The sequence below is a fragment of the Zootermopsis nevadensis genome, unplaced genomic scaffold, assembly GCF_977971745.1.
Source record: "Zootermopsis nevadensis isolate Lab colony 2312 unplaced genomic scaffold, Znev_1.0 Znev_ptg000031l, whole genome shotgun sequence".
Taxonomy (NCBI): domain Eukaryota; kingdom Metazoa; phylum Arthropoda; class Insecta; order Blattodea; family Termopsidae; genus Zootermopsis; species Zootermopsis nevadensis.
Window position 1 is genome coordinate 5,037,830 of NW_028259163.1, and position 18,237 is coordinate 5,056,066.

Here is an 18,237-nt window from a genome sequence, read left to right on the forward strand (position 1 = left end):
AACCTATATTACGTGGCGCTAGTGTCGCTCTCAGACATTCGTAAGACCACCTTTAAGGTATTACTGAAATAATTAAATATATGAAAGCAGCATGGCTCTAGTGCCAAATTATTTACGCGAAATTTATTGAAAATCTGACGTTGAGTACAGACACAAGGGAAAGTGAAATTACTTTTGGCAACCAAAATTCAGAACTCACGGCAAGCTACTCCTTTAAATTAATAGCAGGAAAAGCGAAGAATTCTCGGTTTCAACAAAATAAATAACCGTCCTTCATTTATCAACGAGACTGGACATGACATTTCATAGCAGATGTGGTCAAATTTGCAGTAGGAAAATATCTGACCACTGTAACAGCAGTGGGTCGACCTACCTGACATCTGCCAACCATCTTCAGCAACAGCATATAAACAGCAGACAGTAGACTGTCCCAGAGAGTAAAACACACATAGCAGTGACATTTGGTTAAATGGGTGATCACATCCAATGAGTATAACGGACAAAAACATAATTTTTGATTGACCGAAAATTATAAAAAAAAAATAATCCATGTTTTACAATCTTCATAATACCTCTGCAATAAATATTATTTTATTTCAAGGACTTTTAATCATATAGCCTACCTTACTTCATATAGTCAAAACGATTTCGTAAGATGTATTCTACTGTCACTTAAATAATTACAGAGCTGATATTTAGATAATTCTAACCACACGCGTACGTTTAATACTGCATACGAGGTGCGATTGGAAAGTTTCCAGACTGCGCGTGCGTATATGTGCGTATATGTATACATATATATATATATATACATATATATATAAATATATATATATATAAGCCCGTACACTTATCTCAGGTATTAAATTCATCCATCACCCTCGAAGTAGTTCCCATGGGAGTGAACACAACGATCCCAGCGCCGCTGCCAAGCCTGGAAGCATCCCTGGAAATCTTTCTTTGTCAGCCTGTCAAGCACCATCTGCGATTCTGCCTGAATCTCTTCTATCGTCTCAAATCTCCTTCCCTTTAGCTGAATTTTCATCTCTGGGAAGAGGAAGAAGTCACACGGAGCTTAGAAAGGAAGTTGGATTCGGATCTTGCAAGATCTTTGAGCTCCTGACAAACGAGAAGTCGATTCTGCTTCTGGTCCTCAGACAGGATGCGTCGCATGTGGAGTTCTTCCTTTAGAATCAGCTGACAGGTCCCATAGCCTATCCCAACAATGTCGCACAAGTCGTTGATGGTACGACGTCGATCTTCGTGAATGGCCTGCCGAATCTTCGTAACATTTTCGGGCGTTGTGCTCGAAGATGGTCGTCCAGAACGCTCGTCATCATCGACAGAGGTTCGGCCATTTTTAAAAAGTGAATGCCACACAAAAGTTTGTGCACGACCCATTGCGGACTCCCCAAATGCTTGCTTTAGCATTTCATAGGTTTCCGTAGCCGTTTTGGCGAGTCTTTGGCAAGAGATTCAGGCAGAATCGCAGATGGTGCTTGACAGGCTGACAAATAAAGATTTCCAGGGATGCTTCCAGGCTTGGCAGCGGCGCTGGGATCGTTGTGTTCACTCCCAGGGGAACTACTTCGAGGGTGATGGATGAATTTAATACCTGAGATAAGTGTACGGGTTTTTATACGCGCAGTCTTGAAACCTTCCGATCGCACCTCGTAGTATCCATCGTCATATTTTCATACGTCAAGGTCACAGCTAAATAGCACAAAGTTCCATGTTGATATGTAGATTAATACCTTTTCCTTATTCAGAATCATACACTTAGCTCAAGAGCAATATAAACCTATTAGTCCTTTCCATCCTAACTTTATATGCGACATTAATAACGTTTAATTATTCAATAACCTGCAACATTGTAACAAGTTACATAGCGGATTCATTTATAGAACAAAAACTACGATTTATATTAAAATAGCTATTCTATTGAAGTTTATCAACGTCACTCATCGCCCTGATAATGGAGGCAGCACGGACCTCTGAAATGTTGGTACTGATGAAAATATTTTAATCCAAACGGGATGAAATTTCAGGCGGTTGAAGAAAAATACAATGTAATAAACTTCAAGATCAATTACGTAAGCAAAATATCAGCGGAAACATTTCAAAAGTATGTATTTTATAATATTTTTTACTCTTGAAATAATTTAAAAAAAATATGTAACCGACACGTTACTCTCATAAAAATTGTCTCGAATAAATAACAGCGAACAACGCAGTCAGTATTATTGTTCCTATAGGAATAAAGCCTCAAACCCGAAGTTACGAAATCATTGTATACATTCACCCACTATTCTTATAACTTCAGCCCGTCGTCGTATGGCCAAGTTATTTCTTATATCTTCCCGAGTTTTTGTCGTTCAAGACACTTCGTTAAAAGAAGACAGACGTTTTTAATAATTCAAAGCACGGAAGGTCTCGACCGTGCGTACCCCGCGGTCTGCATATTTCGTGGTCCCACCATTTCTTGTTTCCTAGTGAGCGATGTCAAAACGTCTCTGGTAGGATAATAACCTTTAAACTTTCATTTTAGTGTTTGTGGTTTAAGTAACTTTGCTCTGGAGCGTGGAAATACACTTAATATTTGAAAAAAACATTAATCGCGTAATAACCTTTGACGAGAGACTATGTAAGGTGTAGAGATTCAATTACGTTACAACTTTAAATTCAACTTAATTTCAATTTTTAAAAAAAGTATTCGTATATATATTCTTGTTAAACTCCTCCCCCAGTATTATCAGGGTGATTAAGTCGAGAATAATTGGATGGGCGGGGAATGTAGCACGCATGGATGGGACACGAGGTGTGCACCGGGTATTGGTTGGGAAGCCTGAAGGGAAGAGACCGCTGGGGAGACCTAGACGTAGATGGGAGGATAATGTCAGGCGGGATCTATGGGAGATAGGAGTTGAAGGAGACTGGATTTTGTTGGCCCAGGGACAGGGTCCGGTGGAGGGCTTTGGTTAGTTCGGTGATGAACCTTCGGGTTCCCTAAGCCATCTAGTTGGTTGGGTCCACTATTTGGGAAGCCTGAGGGGAAGAGATCTCTGGGGAGACCTAGACGTAGATGGAAGGATAATCTCAGGCGGGATCTATGGGAGATAGGAGTTGAAGGAGACTGGATTTTGTTGGCCCAGGACAGCTGACGGTAGAGGGCTTTCGTTAATTCGGTGATGAACCTTCGGGTTCCCTAAGTCATCTAGTTGGTTAGTTATTCGTATATATTTTAATTCCTCTGATATTAACCTTAGCAGCACAACAGGGCTACCGTCCGAGATTCGAAAAAGGGAACTTCTAGAAAATGAACGAGATGGTTAGTGTTGTGTTGACGGTCTAAGAGATACTTGAGGGGTATCTGGTTCAAACCTCGGTCTCATCAGGACTGTATACTCTCCTGGTTTAGTAATGAAACAACAAATTGTAGAAAATAAAACACACGACAAACGTACAATAATGTCTTCTGTATCAACTTGCCTAGAGACTTCTCATCAGAACACACATTAAGCTGAGTATGTTTGACTTATTTTCCTTTGGTTATCTGGTCCAGTACATGTAATGTTACACATAACATCGATGAAGCAATTGGCCTAACATGTTGTTAGATGTTATTTGGCATACTTTATACAGTAAACAATAAAAAATTAAATAACTGTGAAAATGCATTAATCTCAGGCACATTAATATTGTACGCACACTTGTAGCGCAAAATTAATATTAACTGCATCAAAATTTATTAAGAAACTGTTCTGCAGAAATTGCAGTTAGAAACAGTACATCCTCATTTGCAAATCTACAAAAATGAATTATAATTCTTTTGTTCTAACTTTGTTAAGTGCCCGTCTGACTTAGTGACTTAATTAATAAGTTACTTACTTAATTGCTGATATTCACGTATTGTATGAAAGACTCTGTTACACCTTTAAAAAAAACCGCGATGGCTCTTCAATTAGGTGCGGAGTATTGTCTTTTGTTACTAAGTCCACTTCTCGCACTGAGAAACACATTTCGTTCGGCGTGAATACGCGATGCTCTGTAATTATCAGTTTTTAACGTATGAAGGAGGAGGGGGGGTGTTACTTCCTGAATGACGATGCAAATTAAAAACATGTGGGTCATCTGCTCTAATAACTGTAAGTGGTTTGGACCTTGAGAACACAAACTGGCTTACCCAACACCTTGAGTACAAAAATACTTCAAATGTACGAGTTTAAATTTCGTTTTCCCAGGACATTACCAAGAACTCACAAATCCCAAGTTCATTTGACAAGCTGATATTTCGTCTGAATCCTACATTTTAAGCCTTCAAAACATGGCCTTAGCTACACTTACCACCTACTTTAACATTTAGCATCTCTATATTTGTCATCACACTTCAAATATGTTGACGAATTTAATCCTTTTTAAAGAAGCTATCAATAGCTCATATTATATAAGTTCGGATGGTGGTATCATATTAATAATTAACTAGAAAGGATATAGAAAGAATCAGTCAGGGCCTAATATAAGCTACTATCTCTGTATTTGTCTCCACAGATGATGAAAACCAGGAAAATACCAGCGATTACAGCGAATTTCCGGTCTAAACTTTAAACCCGGAACCACCCTGCATAAGATGCAAAAATATTAATCACACGATACATGTTGAATAAAACTATCGATGATAATATATCCTACGAAGTCCTTACAGTGACAGAACATCTTAAAAAATATTTAATTCTGTGACATTTCTGGTTTTTACGATAACAATTACTGAGATGATTCTTCTGAAATGTTTCACATTGGAGTCTCGCACAATTTTTTCCGACGATATATGGTTGCCTGCTGCCTCCATCATCAGGGATATGAGTGATCGCTCTGAAGATGGAAGCAACAAGCATCTGTGAAACGTCAGTAAACTTCTGCCAGACTACACGGCGAAACATAACATTTTTATTGTAATCCCAGAGTAACGTCATAAAGTCTTTATGGCGTAGTCCATAATAAACATTTGAATAAACGCTTCTAGCTTAATACTTCCTGCCACAAACAAGGATTCTCCAGTAGCCTCCCTGCCTGCCAACTGTAACCCAAAAATTGTATCGGCTTCGGGGCAATGCTGGCTTAAGAACTTTCAGCCTATTTGCTGTCATTACGTATGTATAAATTCAGAATTTTAACGCCTTAAAGCCGAATGGTATCTGTCTATAACACCTGTTTTAACAATCGGATATTATTTTATTTTGCATTTATGTATTTCGTAACGTTCTTACCTTAAACAGATATTATTTCCTTAAGCGGAGTTAATAAATTGATGAGTGTGGCGGCTAAGAACTGCGTTTTCTTTGCGGTCCGGACTGAAATCCTTAAATATATAATTTATACGAGCTTCGGCTTCAAACCTGCTTCTAATTCGGCACATCCGATATCAATTTATATAAATTTACTCTCTACTGTGAATGCCTCTAAATCACTTACTCAACAAATTATAATTTCTACATTAATTAATAAATGATCCGGGATAGGTCAGTCAGTATAGTGACTGGCTACGGGCTGGACGGCCGGGGTTCGATCCCCGACGGGGGCAGAGGATTTTTCCTCTAGCCTCTGCGTCCAGACCGGCTCTGGGGCCCACCCAGCCTCCTCTACAATGGGTACCGGGGTCCTTTCCCGGGGGTAAAGCCGGCCGGGGCGTGATGCTGACCACTCACCCCCATGTAGTGCCGAGGTCAAGGAAGAGAGGAGCTATACCTCCTCTCACCCCAAACGCCTACATGGCGTATAGTGGGACAAACTTTACTTTACTTTACTTACATTAATTAATAACCAAATCTAAATCCTTAACGTCTTCAATATTTTTTAGTCATATCGGAAGGACAAGCGGGCACTGCCTGGGAACCTTTTAACTACATGATGCTCTCCTACCACCAGAAATAATGTCTCTCACTTCTGCCCCATATTTTTCTCTTTGTTTCTACTTTTTTGCTAAATCTCTCTTAGGGCTTCGATGGGTAAATACACATTTTTTGACAGGAAGAGACATAGATTAGCCAAACGTAAACCTATGAAGAGAATATTTGCTAAATCTACCGTGTATCTAAACACGGCATACGAAATCAACATTAACATTTTTCCCGGTCTCAATTCAGCTCAAGTCTCAATGGAATTATTTGCGTGCCGTGAGGAAAATATCATCAGGAGAATGATAAAGTATGAAGGATGATAAAAAAATGAGAATTTAAATGCGTGTCACGTGAGATTAGTCTAAAAAAAACTGTGGAGAAAGTTTTCATCGATCACTTCAGGGGTCCTCCAGCATCTATGGGGCGTTTTGTCCGAATAATGAGCCCATACAGTGCTGAACACGTATGAAACCTTCATGTAGGGGCCATCTGAGGGCAACAGTTACCTCAGTGGGGGTTCATGGTGACGTGACAAACATGTTAGTCCTATCAGAATAAGATCTGCTTTATGTTTTAACAAGACTGGAATCCTAGTACATACACAAACATACCAAATACAACCCTTCTTTGCAATTCTGGATAACGCGATAGCTCCGAAGTCTAATCACTGCAGATACAAATTTATTCCGCGTATTCCTCATACAAATTTAAACACGATAAGAATTTCGTTGTATTTAAATGTCCACGATATTCAACATACGAGGTGCGATCGGAAATTTTCCAGACTGCGCGTATAAAAACCCGTACACTTATCTCAGGTATTAAATTCATCCATCACCCTCGAAGTAGTTCCCCTGGGAGTGAACACAACGATCCCAGCGCCGCTGCCAAGCCTGGAAGCATCCCTGGAAATTTTTCTTTGTCAGCCTGTCAAGCAGGCTTGGCAGCGGCGCTGGGATCGTTGTGTTCACTCCCAGGGGAACTACTTCGAGGGTGATGGATGAATTTAATACCTGAGATAAGTGTACGGGTTTTTATAGGCGCAGTCTTGAAACCTTCCGATCGCACCTCGTAATCATCTTCACATTTCTCTTGGTCTTAAAATTACACAATTTCCCACGTCCTCTGGCCAAATATCGCGGCTTCATATTCTGTAGCTCCCAGTTTCAAACCTTGGCCCAAAGACCGGCTTTAATGACACAGATTTCTTCGTGATTTTCCTTGGTCACTACAGATATATTCCAGAATATTATTACCTTAAATTATACCGTACCTGTATTCTTTTATATTAATTTCAATTAACTCTTCATTAATCATTCTCCCATTCGAACTTGTATAGTCGTAAACTACTCACAGCATCGTTAAACAGTCCGATTTAAACCAATCTAAGTGCTTCGCCTTCCTACTGCATTGATAGTGAAATACGTAAAGAAATTTTAGTTGTATTAAAATTTAACTAGGCCTTTGTGTTTGTCTAACGGCACTTTGTAGCTGAATATATTTCTACTTGTCGTTATAAATAAATTATCCGACCTTCACAAGTGTGTGGTCGGACTGGAACCAGAATACATTAATGCTGGATTTTGTTTTATTTGGTATTTTTTATCTAGTCAGTTTCCTTGATGGCATGAAGCAAAAATCTCATTGCCAAATTTCCACCTATCTGCGAAGCATTAATTGGGCTATTTATTTTAAAATGTCATATAACGTGGGCAAAACAATTAATAACCAACTTTTTATGATATTTACCAAACACGCTCAGATTTATAACTTGTGTTGGGCAAGGCCGTGGTCTAGGCAACACGGAGTTTTCCTCCGTGGCATCCCAACAATTACTCCATTCACACACAGAAGAAGGCAATGGCAAACCACTTCTGGATCATCTGCCAAGAACGTATATGAACAGGTCCCAGTCCGAGAAGAGGATGGAAGGATCCTGTTCATATGGACCTGTCGTCAGACAGAACACTAAATAATAATAAGATGAGGTGGTCTAGCGGTTAGAACGCTGGCCTTGTAATCCTGGGGTCTCGGGTTCGATTCCCGGCGGTGCCCGAATTTATAACTTGTGTTGGGCAAGGCCGTGGTCTAGGCAACACGGAGTTTTCCTCCGTGGCATCCCAACAATTACTCCATTCACACACAGAAGAAGGCAATGGCAAACCACTTCTGGATCATCTGCCAAGAACGTATATGAACAGGTCCCAGTCCGAGAAAAGGATGGAAGGATCCTGTTCATATGGACCTGTCCTCAGACAGAACACTAAATAATAATAAGATGAGGTGGTCTAGCGGTTAGAACGCTGGCCTTGTAATCCTGGGGTCTCGGGTTCGATTCCCGGCGGTGCCCGAATTTATAACTTGTGTTGGGCAAGGCCGTGGTCTAGGCAACACGGAGTTTTCCTCCGTGGCATCCCAACAATTACTCCATTCACACACAGAAGAAGGCAATGGCAAACCACTTCTGGATCATCTGCCAAGAACGTATATGAACAGGTCCCAGTCCGAGAAAAGGATGGAAGGATCCTGTTCATATGGACCTGTCCTCAGACAGAACACTAAATAATAATAAGATGAGGTGGTCTAGCGGTTAGAACGCTGGCCTTGTAATCCTGGGGTCTCGGGTTCGATTCCCGGCGGTGCCCGAATTTATAACTTGTGTTGGGCAAGGCCGTGGTCTAGGCAACACGGAGTTTTCCTCCGTGGCATCCCAACAATTACTCCATTCACACACAGAAGAAGGCAATGGCAAACCACTTCTGGATCATCTGCCAAGAACGTATATGAACAGGTCCCAGTCCGAGAAAAGGATGGAAGGATCCTGTTCATATGGACCTGTCATTAGACAGAAAACTAATAATAAAAAATAATAACCTCTTATCAAATAAAATAATTTATGTAAATATATATTTAGGAAGTGTGTAGCCAGAAATAAAATTATAATAATGGAATTATGTGACTTTTGTGCATGCTTTAATATCAGGTAAGATAGCTTTTGTGGTTAGTCTAATCAAAGAAGTAAGATTTTAAGCCTGTAAACTTGGGTTGATTTCTTCATCTTCATTAACAAAGAACACCTGTAACTTCAATTTTCCTGGATTATCGACGCAGAAAATTAAGAATTACCCATCGTTTCGGCAAACACTGTAGATGCCATCTTCAGGGAGAATATATAGTGGATGGGCCTTTTTGGAAGCCTTATATATGGCACGCAGTAGATTGTGAGCTGGATATGATGATGATTGGTGGAATGGAACATCGAAAAGCTATGCAATGGAAGAAGAACATGTGGTTGAGGAAACAAAAAGTAATAAAAAAGTTTCAGGAACACGTGGTGAGGAAAATGTGACAAGTTCTGGTAAGCGCATTGAGAGGGGAATGGGAAGGAGATGTCATTCTTTGACCGACCACTTCAGATTTACCTTGAAGATGGCAAATAAAATGTTTGTTGAAAGCCGAAGTTACACAATGAACTCCAGCAGCGAAAACCTAAAGAAAAGTACAGGAAATATACGTCATTATTTTACTCTGCTCAAAGTTATACGAATAGCAACTTCGTATAGCATATGCATGTCTTTCGGAAGACACTACATTTCATTAAACACTTTCCCTTTTAATTTTTAAATTAGGTCAAAAAACTGGTTATCGATATGTTCGTATTGCAACGTAGATTCAAAGTGAATTTATTTATTTATTTAGTGTTCTGTCTGACGACAGGTCCATATGAACAGGATCCTTCCATCCTTTTCTCGGACTGGGACCTGTTCATATACGTTCTTGGCAGATGATCCAGAAGTGGTTTGCCATTGCCTTCTTCTGTGTGTGAATGGAGTAATTGTTGGGATGCCACGGAGGAAAACTCCGTGTTGCCTAGACCACGGCCTTGCCCAACACAAGTTATAAATTCGGGTGTCTGCTACATCCCAAATGACAGCCATCTTATATTTTGTTACCGTAAGAAATTCAGATCTCACAATGATTCAAAACCGAATGCAGAGATTCTTATAGAAATCCACAATCCTGTCTAAAAATAATGAAAAACTCTTTTGACACGAGTAATCATTTTATTAAGGCAATGGTGATCTCGTTATTTGAGATTCTTAAGTATACACATCTGTGTAAATTTATATCGTATTTTTCTGGGATAGACTATGACAACTTATAGTATTTTAGGTAGTAATCAACGTTTCGGCGAAAACTCTCGCGTCATCTTCAGAACGAATGATATTACTATAAAGTTATTACTGAATTTCTTCTTGAATACTTAACTGGTTTAAATAAATGATAAATGATAATTCAGATAACTCCAACTAAAAAGCAGAACATGTTTTAATAAATTAACAAATTAATTATAACGAGAAGACGCCGTTCCTACAACTCAGTCTAGACAAACGTTTATCGTTCCTAAACTTTAAGTAATTATGAGAAAGTAAAGCAGGGCTTAACATTCCTTCATAAACAGGTACTATTAATAAATAGTACAAGGTGATTTAAAAGTCACGCAACCCGTTCCTGACGTAAGTTCTATGTGTCAAGAAATACTTTATATTTAAATCACAAAACAAAAAAGTGTTATAATAAGTGTTAAGATGTCTTCGGCGTTCAGTGATAATACATTCGCTGTTTTCCTCAAATCTGATTCAACCCGGTGAAGAATTTATGTTACAGAAACGATTTACCAGTCGATATATTATCGATTTCGATGTCACGTGAGAATCGATAAATATATCCCTAAACTCATTCTGGAAAATTAAGTAAGAATGAGACGCCAGGCAGTGTTCGACATTGAACACTCATTGCACTTAAGAAAAATACATACTTGCACTTCGATTTTTGAAAAAGACAAATGACGGACTGGCGCGAGCAGGTTATATAACATGACGTGGCCTGCGTGAGCTATTGTGCGTTTATTAATCGAATCTAATCGTACTGAAATACAACTATCAACAAATATTTAATATGTGTTGCGAGACTGTTCGATCAACCTGTATTCTAAGGCCACATGAGGAGTTAAAACACGCATGGCCTTGGATAATAAACACACCTAAGTAATTAAATACTTGTTTACATTGACACGGTGATCTAAGTTCATCGTTTTCAATAAAATATTATTCTTATTCGTACTAACTCATTACTACCATATTATGTACACATTTTAATGCATTGTTATTTAATTATATTATTTTATGACTTCGTGACCTCCATAATTCTAAAGTTAGAAGGAATTCCTTAGAGTAAAAAAAATGTTTACTGTTGGTACTCCACAGCCCTGATTAATAACGATATTTTTCTGAATCGGTCTTTAGATATTGATTTCAAATATTTCTTCTATTCTTCATTTTTTATGTATGTATTGTTCGTTTAACGACGCTGTCAGTAGCTGAGACCATATACGAGGTGCGATCGGAAAGTTTCAAGACTGTGTCAATAGAGGGCGAACCGGATGTAGTACGAGCTTCTTCCTTTAGGGCGTGCGGCCTACATTCATAGTGAATCAGTGTACCAGCCGGCATCATCGAATTAGCATTTCTTTCTTAGTTACGGGCGTTTTGGTAGTGCATTACACCGACCCTCCTGCGATTTCGGAATGGCGTGTGCATCAAATTTTGCCAAAGACTCGCCAAAACGGCTACGGAAACCTATGAAATGCTAAAGCAAGCATTTCGGGAGTCCGCAATGGGTCGTGCACAAACTTTTGTGTGGCATTCACGTTTTAAAAATGGCCGAACCTCTGTCGATGATGACGAGCGTTCTGGACGACCATCTTCGAGCACAACGCCCGAAAATGTTACGAAGATTCGGCAGGCCATTCACGAAGATCGACGTCGTACCATCAACGACTTGTGCGACATTGTTGGGATAGGCTATGGGACCTGTCAGCTGATTTATTCTAAAGGAAGAACTCCACATGCGACGCATCCTGTCTGAGGACCAGAAGCAGAATCGACTTCTCGTTTGTCAGGAGCTCAAAGATCATGCAAGAACCGACCCCAACTTCCTTTCTAAGCTCCGAGTGACTTCTTCCTCTTCCCAAAGATGAAAATTCAGCTAAAGGGAAGGAGATTTGAGACGATAGAAGAGATTCAGGCAGAATCGCAGGAGGTGCTTGACAGGCTGACAAAGAAAGATTTCCAGGGATGCTTCCAGGCTTGGCAGCGGCGCTGGGATCGTTGTGTTCACTCCCAGGGGAACTACTTCGAGGGTGATGGATGAATTTAATACCTGAGATAAGTGTACGGGTTTTTATAGGCGCAGTGTGGAAACTTTCCGATCGCACCTCGTAGCGTCTCATTAAAAATATAAATGACGAACTAATAATGAAATAGAAGAGATCATGGATTAATTTCTCATTTCGTTATGTTCTCGTGTTTTCATACGTTTATTTCCATTACTCAAAATTGCAATTTGAGTAGCACAATGTTTCACTCGAAATATACGTGTCAAAATGAAAATATTTTTCCTATATATTTCGTTTCTTTGTCCGTTTTTTACTTAATTCTATTCCTCGTTCCTTTCGTTACGTAAGTCCGATATATCATTTTATCCTATCACGAGCTGTGGATGTGGGAAGTTCCTATCTGTTAAGAGCCGAGAGGTTGGGCCATACAAACAATTCAAGAACAACTGTAAGCATTGTTATGATGTTCACACAATGCGCACACTCCTACAGATTCATAAATAACGGACCTCCCTTCCTGCAACATCTCTTCTCCACTTTCAATTTCCTACAATTCGCGATCCGGTCTTGACATCCGAGTCGACGTTTCCTGCACCGTTATGTCACATAACACGTCGTCCTATCCAATTCGCTCTAAGCACGCTTCTGTGGCCTTGAAAATATTTCTTTTCACTTTTCACACACGAAATCAAAAAATAATGAATACAGGGTTCGTTGCACCGTAACATATGGGGAAGATGTCTACCTCCGTCCCTTTTTCAAGGACTCCATATGACACAACCTAACGGGAACATGAATTTCATGTTAGAAAGTGGTCCTTTATCGGCACGTTCTTCCTGTTAACACGTCGAGAAAAGTCAGCAAACTATTATTATATTTCTTCGGTCATGTAAGCCTACTTACGTATTTCTTTACAATGAATACAAATTTTTTTTGTCGATTCTCCTCGAAATTGGACCATATAAAGACGGGAGTGGTTTCGTGGTTTTTCGAAATTAGAAATGGAAACGAGATATTTTTAAGACGTACGCTACTGACATGCCCCAACTATTATAAAAAGCACAGATTGACGTTTGTGAAAACACGTGGTCATATGTACAGAAAAATCAGCTTCCCTATTTGACTGCTTATAAGATAAAAAAAAATTTCTACCGCAAAAATCAATGTCTAATTTCCTTCAAAAGCATTAGACCCTATATCCTTGAAATATATTTTACTACCACGTTCAAAGGACTAGACGTGGCCCTGAAAATTATTCTGTAAGGGTTAAAAAAATGTTTATCGCTAGTAATTATTATCATTTAATGACTACGTTTGAATTACAATTGATTTGTATGATTTCGTTCGTCGAACTGAAAAATAAGTTATGACGTTCAAAAATGTTGCTCTCTTTTCTAAAATAATTTGACTTTAACATGAAGTTCATTGTTCTTTTTAAATTGTTATCACAGAATTTCAGAGGCTACATCCCTACAATCTATGAAGATATTTTACCATCTTTGGTATTCTATGGCCATGAATATACCAACGTTACGAAAGTCGTCACCAGGTATGCTCAATAACCATACAGTGTTCTTAAATACCAATATTAATTAAATAATTAACCTCAAATCCGTTAAAATTCTTCACTCATATGAATGAAAATCCGAGAGAAAATATAAATAATATGACAACTAATCTGCAGTGAAATCGGACTATGGCATCCAACTTGAAATTTACTCCACACAAAATTCGATAAATCTCACAATATCTAAACTCTGTGACGTCATTGATTTATTACGCTATTTTAAGATAACCCTTCAACTGTCGGGGTATACTAACAGTGACATGTCATACGATGTGAGATTTAAGGTTCTCACGGGGGGCGAATATTAAAACATAAAAAAGATGATCTTCTGGGTTGTTAAAAACGTTTCGTCTGGTAGACGTTTACCGACGTTTCGGACGTGCTTTCTGCCAAAATCATCAGGGCGATGAGTCATTTTCATGTCGTACGTTTTTGATGATGTTTACAAAATATGTCGTGGTATATTTTACTGTATTCTACGCAGACTAAAGAAAACAGCTAAATCTTCTTAATCTCCATATATATATATATATATATATATATATATATATATATATCATGAGCTGCTTTCCGAACTACGTTTTTGTGTTACGACGTCTCATAATAACATCGATAAATGTCAGGATAAAATGACGCAGCTGCATTTGAAAGTAACGTAACATTTTTTTTTCGGTTTGTAAACAAATATTTTACAGTTGCAACATTAGAAAGCAGCGTATGCTATTGTAACACAGGAAACAAATGTCAATATTTGGCGCTGATGGCTGCCAGTGACATCCACGTACGTCACACATCCGATGTACGTTATCCGTAAATATGCAAACAGCATTTCATATTAACAGACGACGATGGACAGAAATTCCTGACAGAAAACTGCACAGCACCAAATTACAAACGAAAACAAAAAATTAATAAGTAAATCTTTTTGTGGCTTAATAATACTCTTCTGAGTTTTGGTGTTTCGGAGAGATATATTGTTTCCATCTTCAGGGCTAAAGATGGAGACAGTATGAGAACCTCAAATATTATAACATAAATTATGTACATTTGAACTTCAGTACTTTAATCAGGATATTAAAATACGTAAGTTTCGGCAGGTAAAATTGTCTCTTTAATTGAAATTTATTTATTTATAATTTATTTAACTGTATAGCGTTAAATGATAGAATGCTACCAACAAATTAATTTCACCTTAAAAGAGTGGGCTTCCGAAACGTAGTAATTCCGTCTAAAAAAAAAATTGAACAATGGTCCAAGTTCAACATCAGGAAAAATATAATATACCATCATCAGAACTTTTCCGAGTAAAACACTGAAACACAAAATGAAGCCTTCATTTTGTGTTTCAGTGTCGAAAGATTCTCACGATAAACATCGATTATTTCCTTAAACAGCACGTTAATGATAAAGAAGTGTGTTTTCTTTGCGGTTCGGACTGAATTTTTAAATACTATTTACAGGCAGCTCTCGATTTACGAACGAGCTCCGTTTCAACACGTTCTTGCATTTCTGAGCTTTTACGATACGTATCGTATTCATTAGCATCCATTTTATAGCATTAAAACCATGTACTAATTATCGTATAATAATTTTCTGATAACAATTGTAACAAATAAATTTTTTAAAAGTTTATTTATTTAAATCTTACAATTATGTTTACTATACGTTTGAAATTCCGTTTTTTAAGAAACTCTTATCTATTGACGACTTTAAGAAATTTTGAATGAATTGTGACGTTCGTAAACCGAGAGTTGCCTGTACTTTACCACCAGCTTCAGTTGGTTAAATCTTGAAATACTTTCGACAATATTCCCAAACAATCCAGTAACATCAATAAAGAAATCGGTATATTTTTTTCTGTTTGTGAAGGAATATGCCTCACACGTGGTTCAAAAATCAACGCTAGTTATGGCTCGCGAACGGGGTAAAGTTGGACGAGATAAGAGAATCTCACACCCACACTTCACGGAAATCATATCCTTACTCACGTAAGGCGAAACAGATTACGAACAATAGCGGTCATTGTGTTCTGCTCACGTCATCCGACACTGCCATATCCCTCCATTCATAAGCGTGCATCAGTGTCTGTTGATTTAATTCGAAACTCACTGCAATGTCATCACAACAGGAAGGTTAAACCGATAACAGAACCGGCTTTTCAGTTCCGTCAAATCCACACGACAAAACCTAATAAGACGATTCTAAACAATCTAACCCTTTAAAGCCAAAGGTACGACGTGATTTAACAGTCGGAAACTGTCAAATGAGCCCTGTTTCATTCTCAGTGTGAACAGAAATTACTCAAACAGCATCAACAAATTGATGTTTAACGATGGCTGGCTTTGTACTCGCCGCTGTTGTTCCAAATTCCACAAACTGATCTTCGTTTTTGTAAAGTTTCGTATTTTCTTTGCAGTAACTCGATAACACAACCTCGTTTACTAGAAACTCAAAGTTACGCGTCACATAGAAACAAATGTATATTTTTATTGTACACGAAGGATTCTTCACCAAATTTTATTATGACAACCAAATGAAACAGGAGAAAATGGACAGGTCATGAGGCGAAGAGACATAGACATATCTGGGAGGATAATATTAAAATGTATCTTGTGGAAATAGGGATAGTGAGTGTGGATTAGACTTCGTCAGATTTAACCCCAGCTGACTTTTTCATGTGGGGTCACATGCAAAACGCGATGTACAGTGCAAATTCAGCAAAGAAATCGAACGACCTTGTTCAGTCGTCTGAGCAACAACTTCAGAGATCGCTTGACTGTCAGTTGTTCGCCGCTGTCAACTGCGCCACGAAGCCAAAGGTGGCCATTTTGAACACTAACAATATCTTCGAAACGTTGCAATGTTGACGTATGTAATGGTTTAGTTTATTAAAACGTCTTTATTTTTTTTAACTTGTGTTCATTAACACAATCAGTACGAGACTCGTGTTAAAAGCTGAAAATTTTCATTTGGGAAAACGCAGTGTCTCCAAAATCTACTTGCACTAAATTTTACTGAATTTAAAATTTGTTTCACTATACTTTTGACAACGGTAATAATTTATAAATACATTTACTGCTAAAGACACATATCACATGCACGTTTTGTAAGGCAAAAATTTCGTCCCTTGAGCCACCGGTGGCCCTCACCCCACAATGGTAAAGTAAAATTCAGATTTCATACCCTCTGATACGTACTAAATTTTATAGCTTAATAATTCTATAATCCTTGGCATTGAATTTAATCTGTAACCAGTGTTTTCTGATCAAACATAAATTATGCTCCCTCTTTTATTACGGACGTATCTATTAAATAAGTTCAGAAGTCTGACTACGTTCTGTATAAATGTTCCTTCTTGCATGCATATTCACTACTCCCCGGCATTTCTTACCTCGGCTGAACAAGCAGCTTCAACGATGCGCATCAAGCCATTACGTTGACACAGAATCATGTCCCATGTCGTTAGAGCAAGTTTATATCTCACTGGTTTTACCTCATTTAGCACAGTTTAAAGCACGAAAATTATAACACACGAAACAATAGGTAATTAAACACTCTGTTACATATTTGTTTTAACATATTCACCTCAAATAACACTGTTATTAATAAACATTTCACCTTGCAACACAGAAACCTTCGCACCAGCGCCATGCATGTAAAGGCACGATGTTCATTTGTCTACGTTTAATCGGATGAATTCGGCAGACAGTTCGACAATTATCGGTACAGCCACAGAAGGAGAGTAGAGGGGGTAGAAACACAGAAATGGCAACATGAGTGGACAAGTCATACACAGAATTCTACCGTCTTGATTTACTTAAAAGACGCTGCATCACTTGCAGAGGTTATTTAGCATCGAATGCGAAATTAGATGGTTTAAATGACGAGAATAAATTGTTTATTTATCTAAGGGTGTGTAAGCGGCTGTGGAAATTTTATCTTGTGTCCAATTTCACTATTTGACGTCCAACGCTCGTCTAAGTATTATTTAAGAATTCAGTCCGTACCGCAAAGAAAACACAATACTTTACCATTACAAAGATCAATTGGTTAACGCTGTTTACATTGAGAATCATAAGAAACCCATTAATACATTGTGGGGAAAAATACAGAATTACTGACTGTTAAAGAAGGTGGTACATATAATTACCAGCAGCGTCTAAAAGGTTTAAGTTCGCCACAGTGAGAACCTCAAATCCTACTGCGACAATCCAATAAATGAGATTACATAACTGCTAATAATGTAATTGTTAAAGAATAATTTATTTGGACAAAATTTTGGAACGTAATTCATAAATTATCAAAGTTGGTTCGTTACTACAACCACTCGTCTTGTTGCCTTATTATTCTGCAGTTCCAATAAAAGCAAGGAAGTATTTTATTCTCTGCATTAAATTTCTTGACAAGTGACGATAAGGTAATATATTCACGTCAGAGATATTAAGAATGTCTCTAAACTCAATTGAATAAAACTGGTTTAGTTCTGTCATACGAGGTTAAAGCATTTGCTTATTATCTAAACGTAGCCACGGTTGTCTAGCGGTTAGAACGCTGGCCTTGTAATCCTGGGGGTCTCGGGTTCGATTCCCGGCGGTGCC

General features: G+C 38.3%; 1 protein-coding gene across 2 annotated transcripts in view; it reads right to left on the reverse strand.

Moving 5' to 3' along the window:
- Nucleotides 1–17,316, reverse strand: part of LOC110834443 (kielin/chordin-like protein) — a 356,749-nt gene extending 339,433 nt beyond the window's left edge. For both annotated transcript variants that reach the window (XM_087359511.1, XM_087359510.1), the window contains exon 1: nucleotides 17,031–17,316. In XM_087359511.1, the coding sequence (XP_087215637.1) occupies nucleotides 17,031–17,090 (60 nt within the window). In that variant the 5' untranslated portion in view covers nucleotides 17,091–17,316. The remainder of the gene's footprint in view (nucleotides 1–17,030) is intronic.
- Nucleotides 17,317–18,237: the final 921 nt, after the last annotated feature.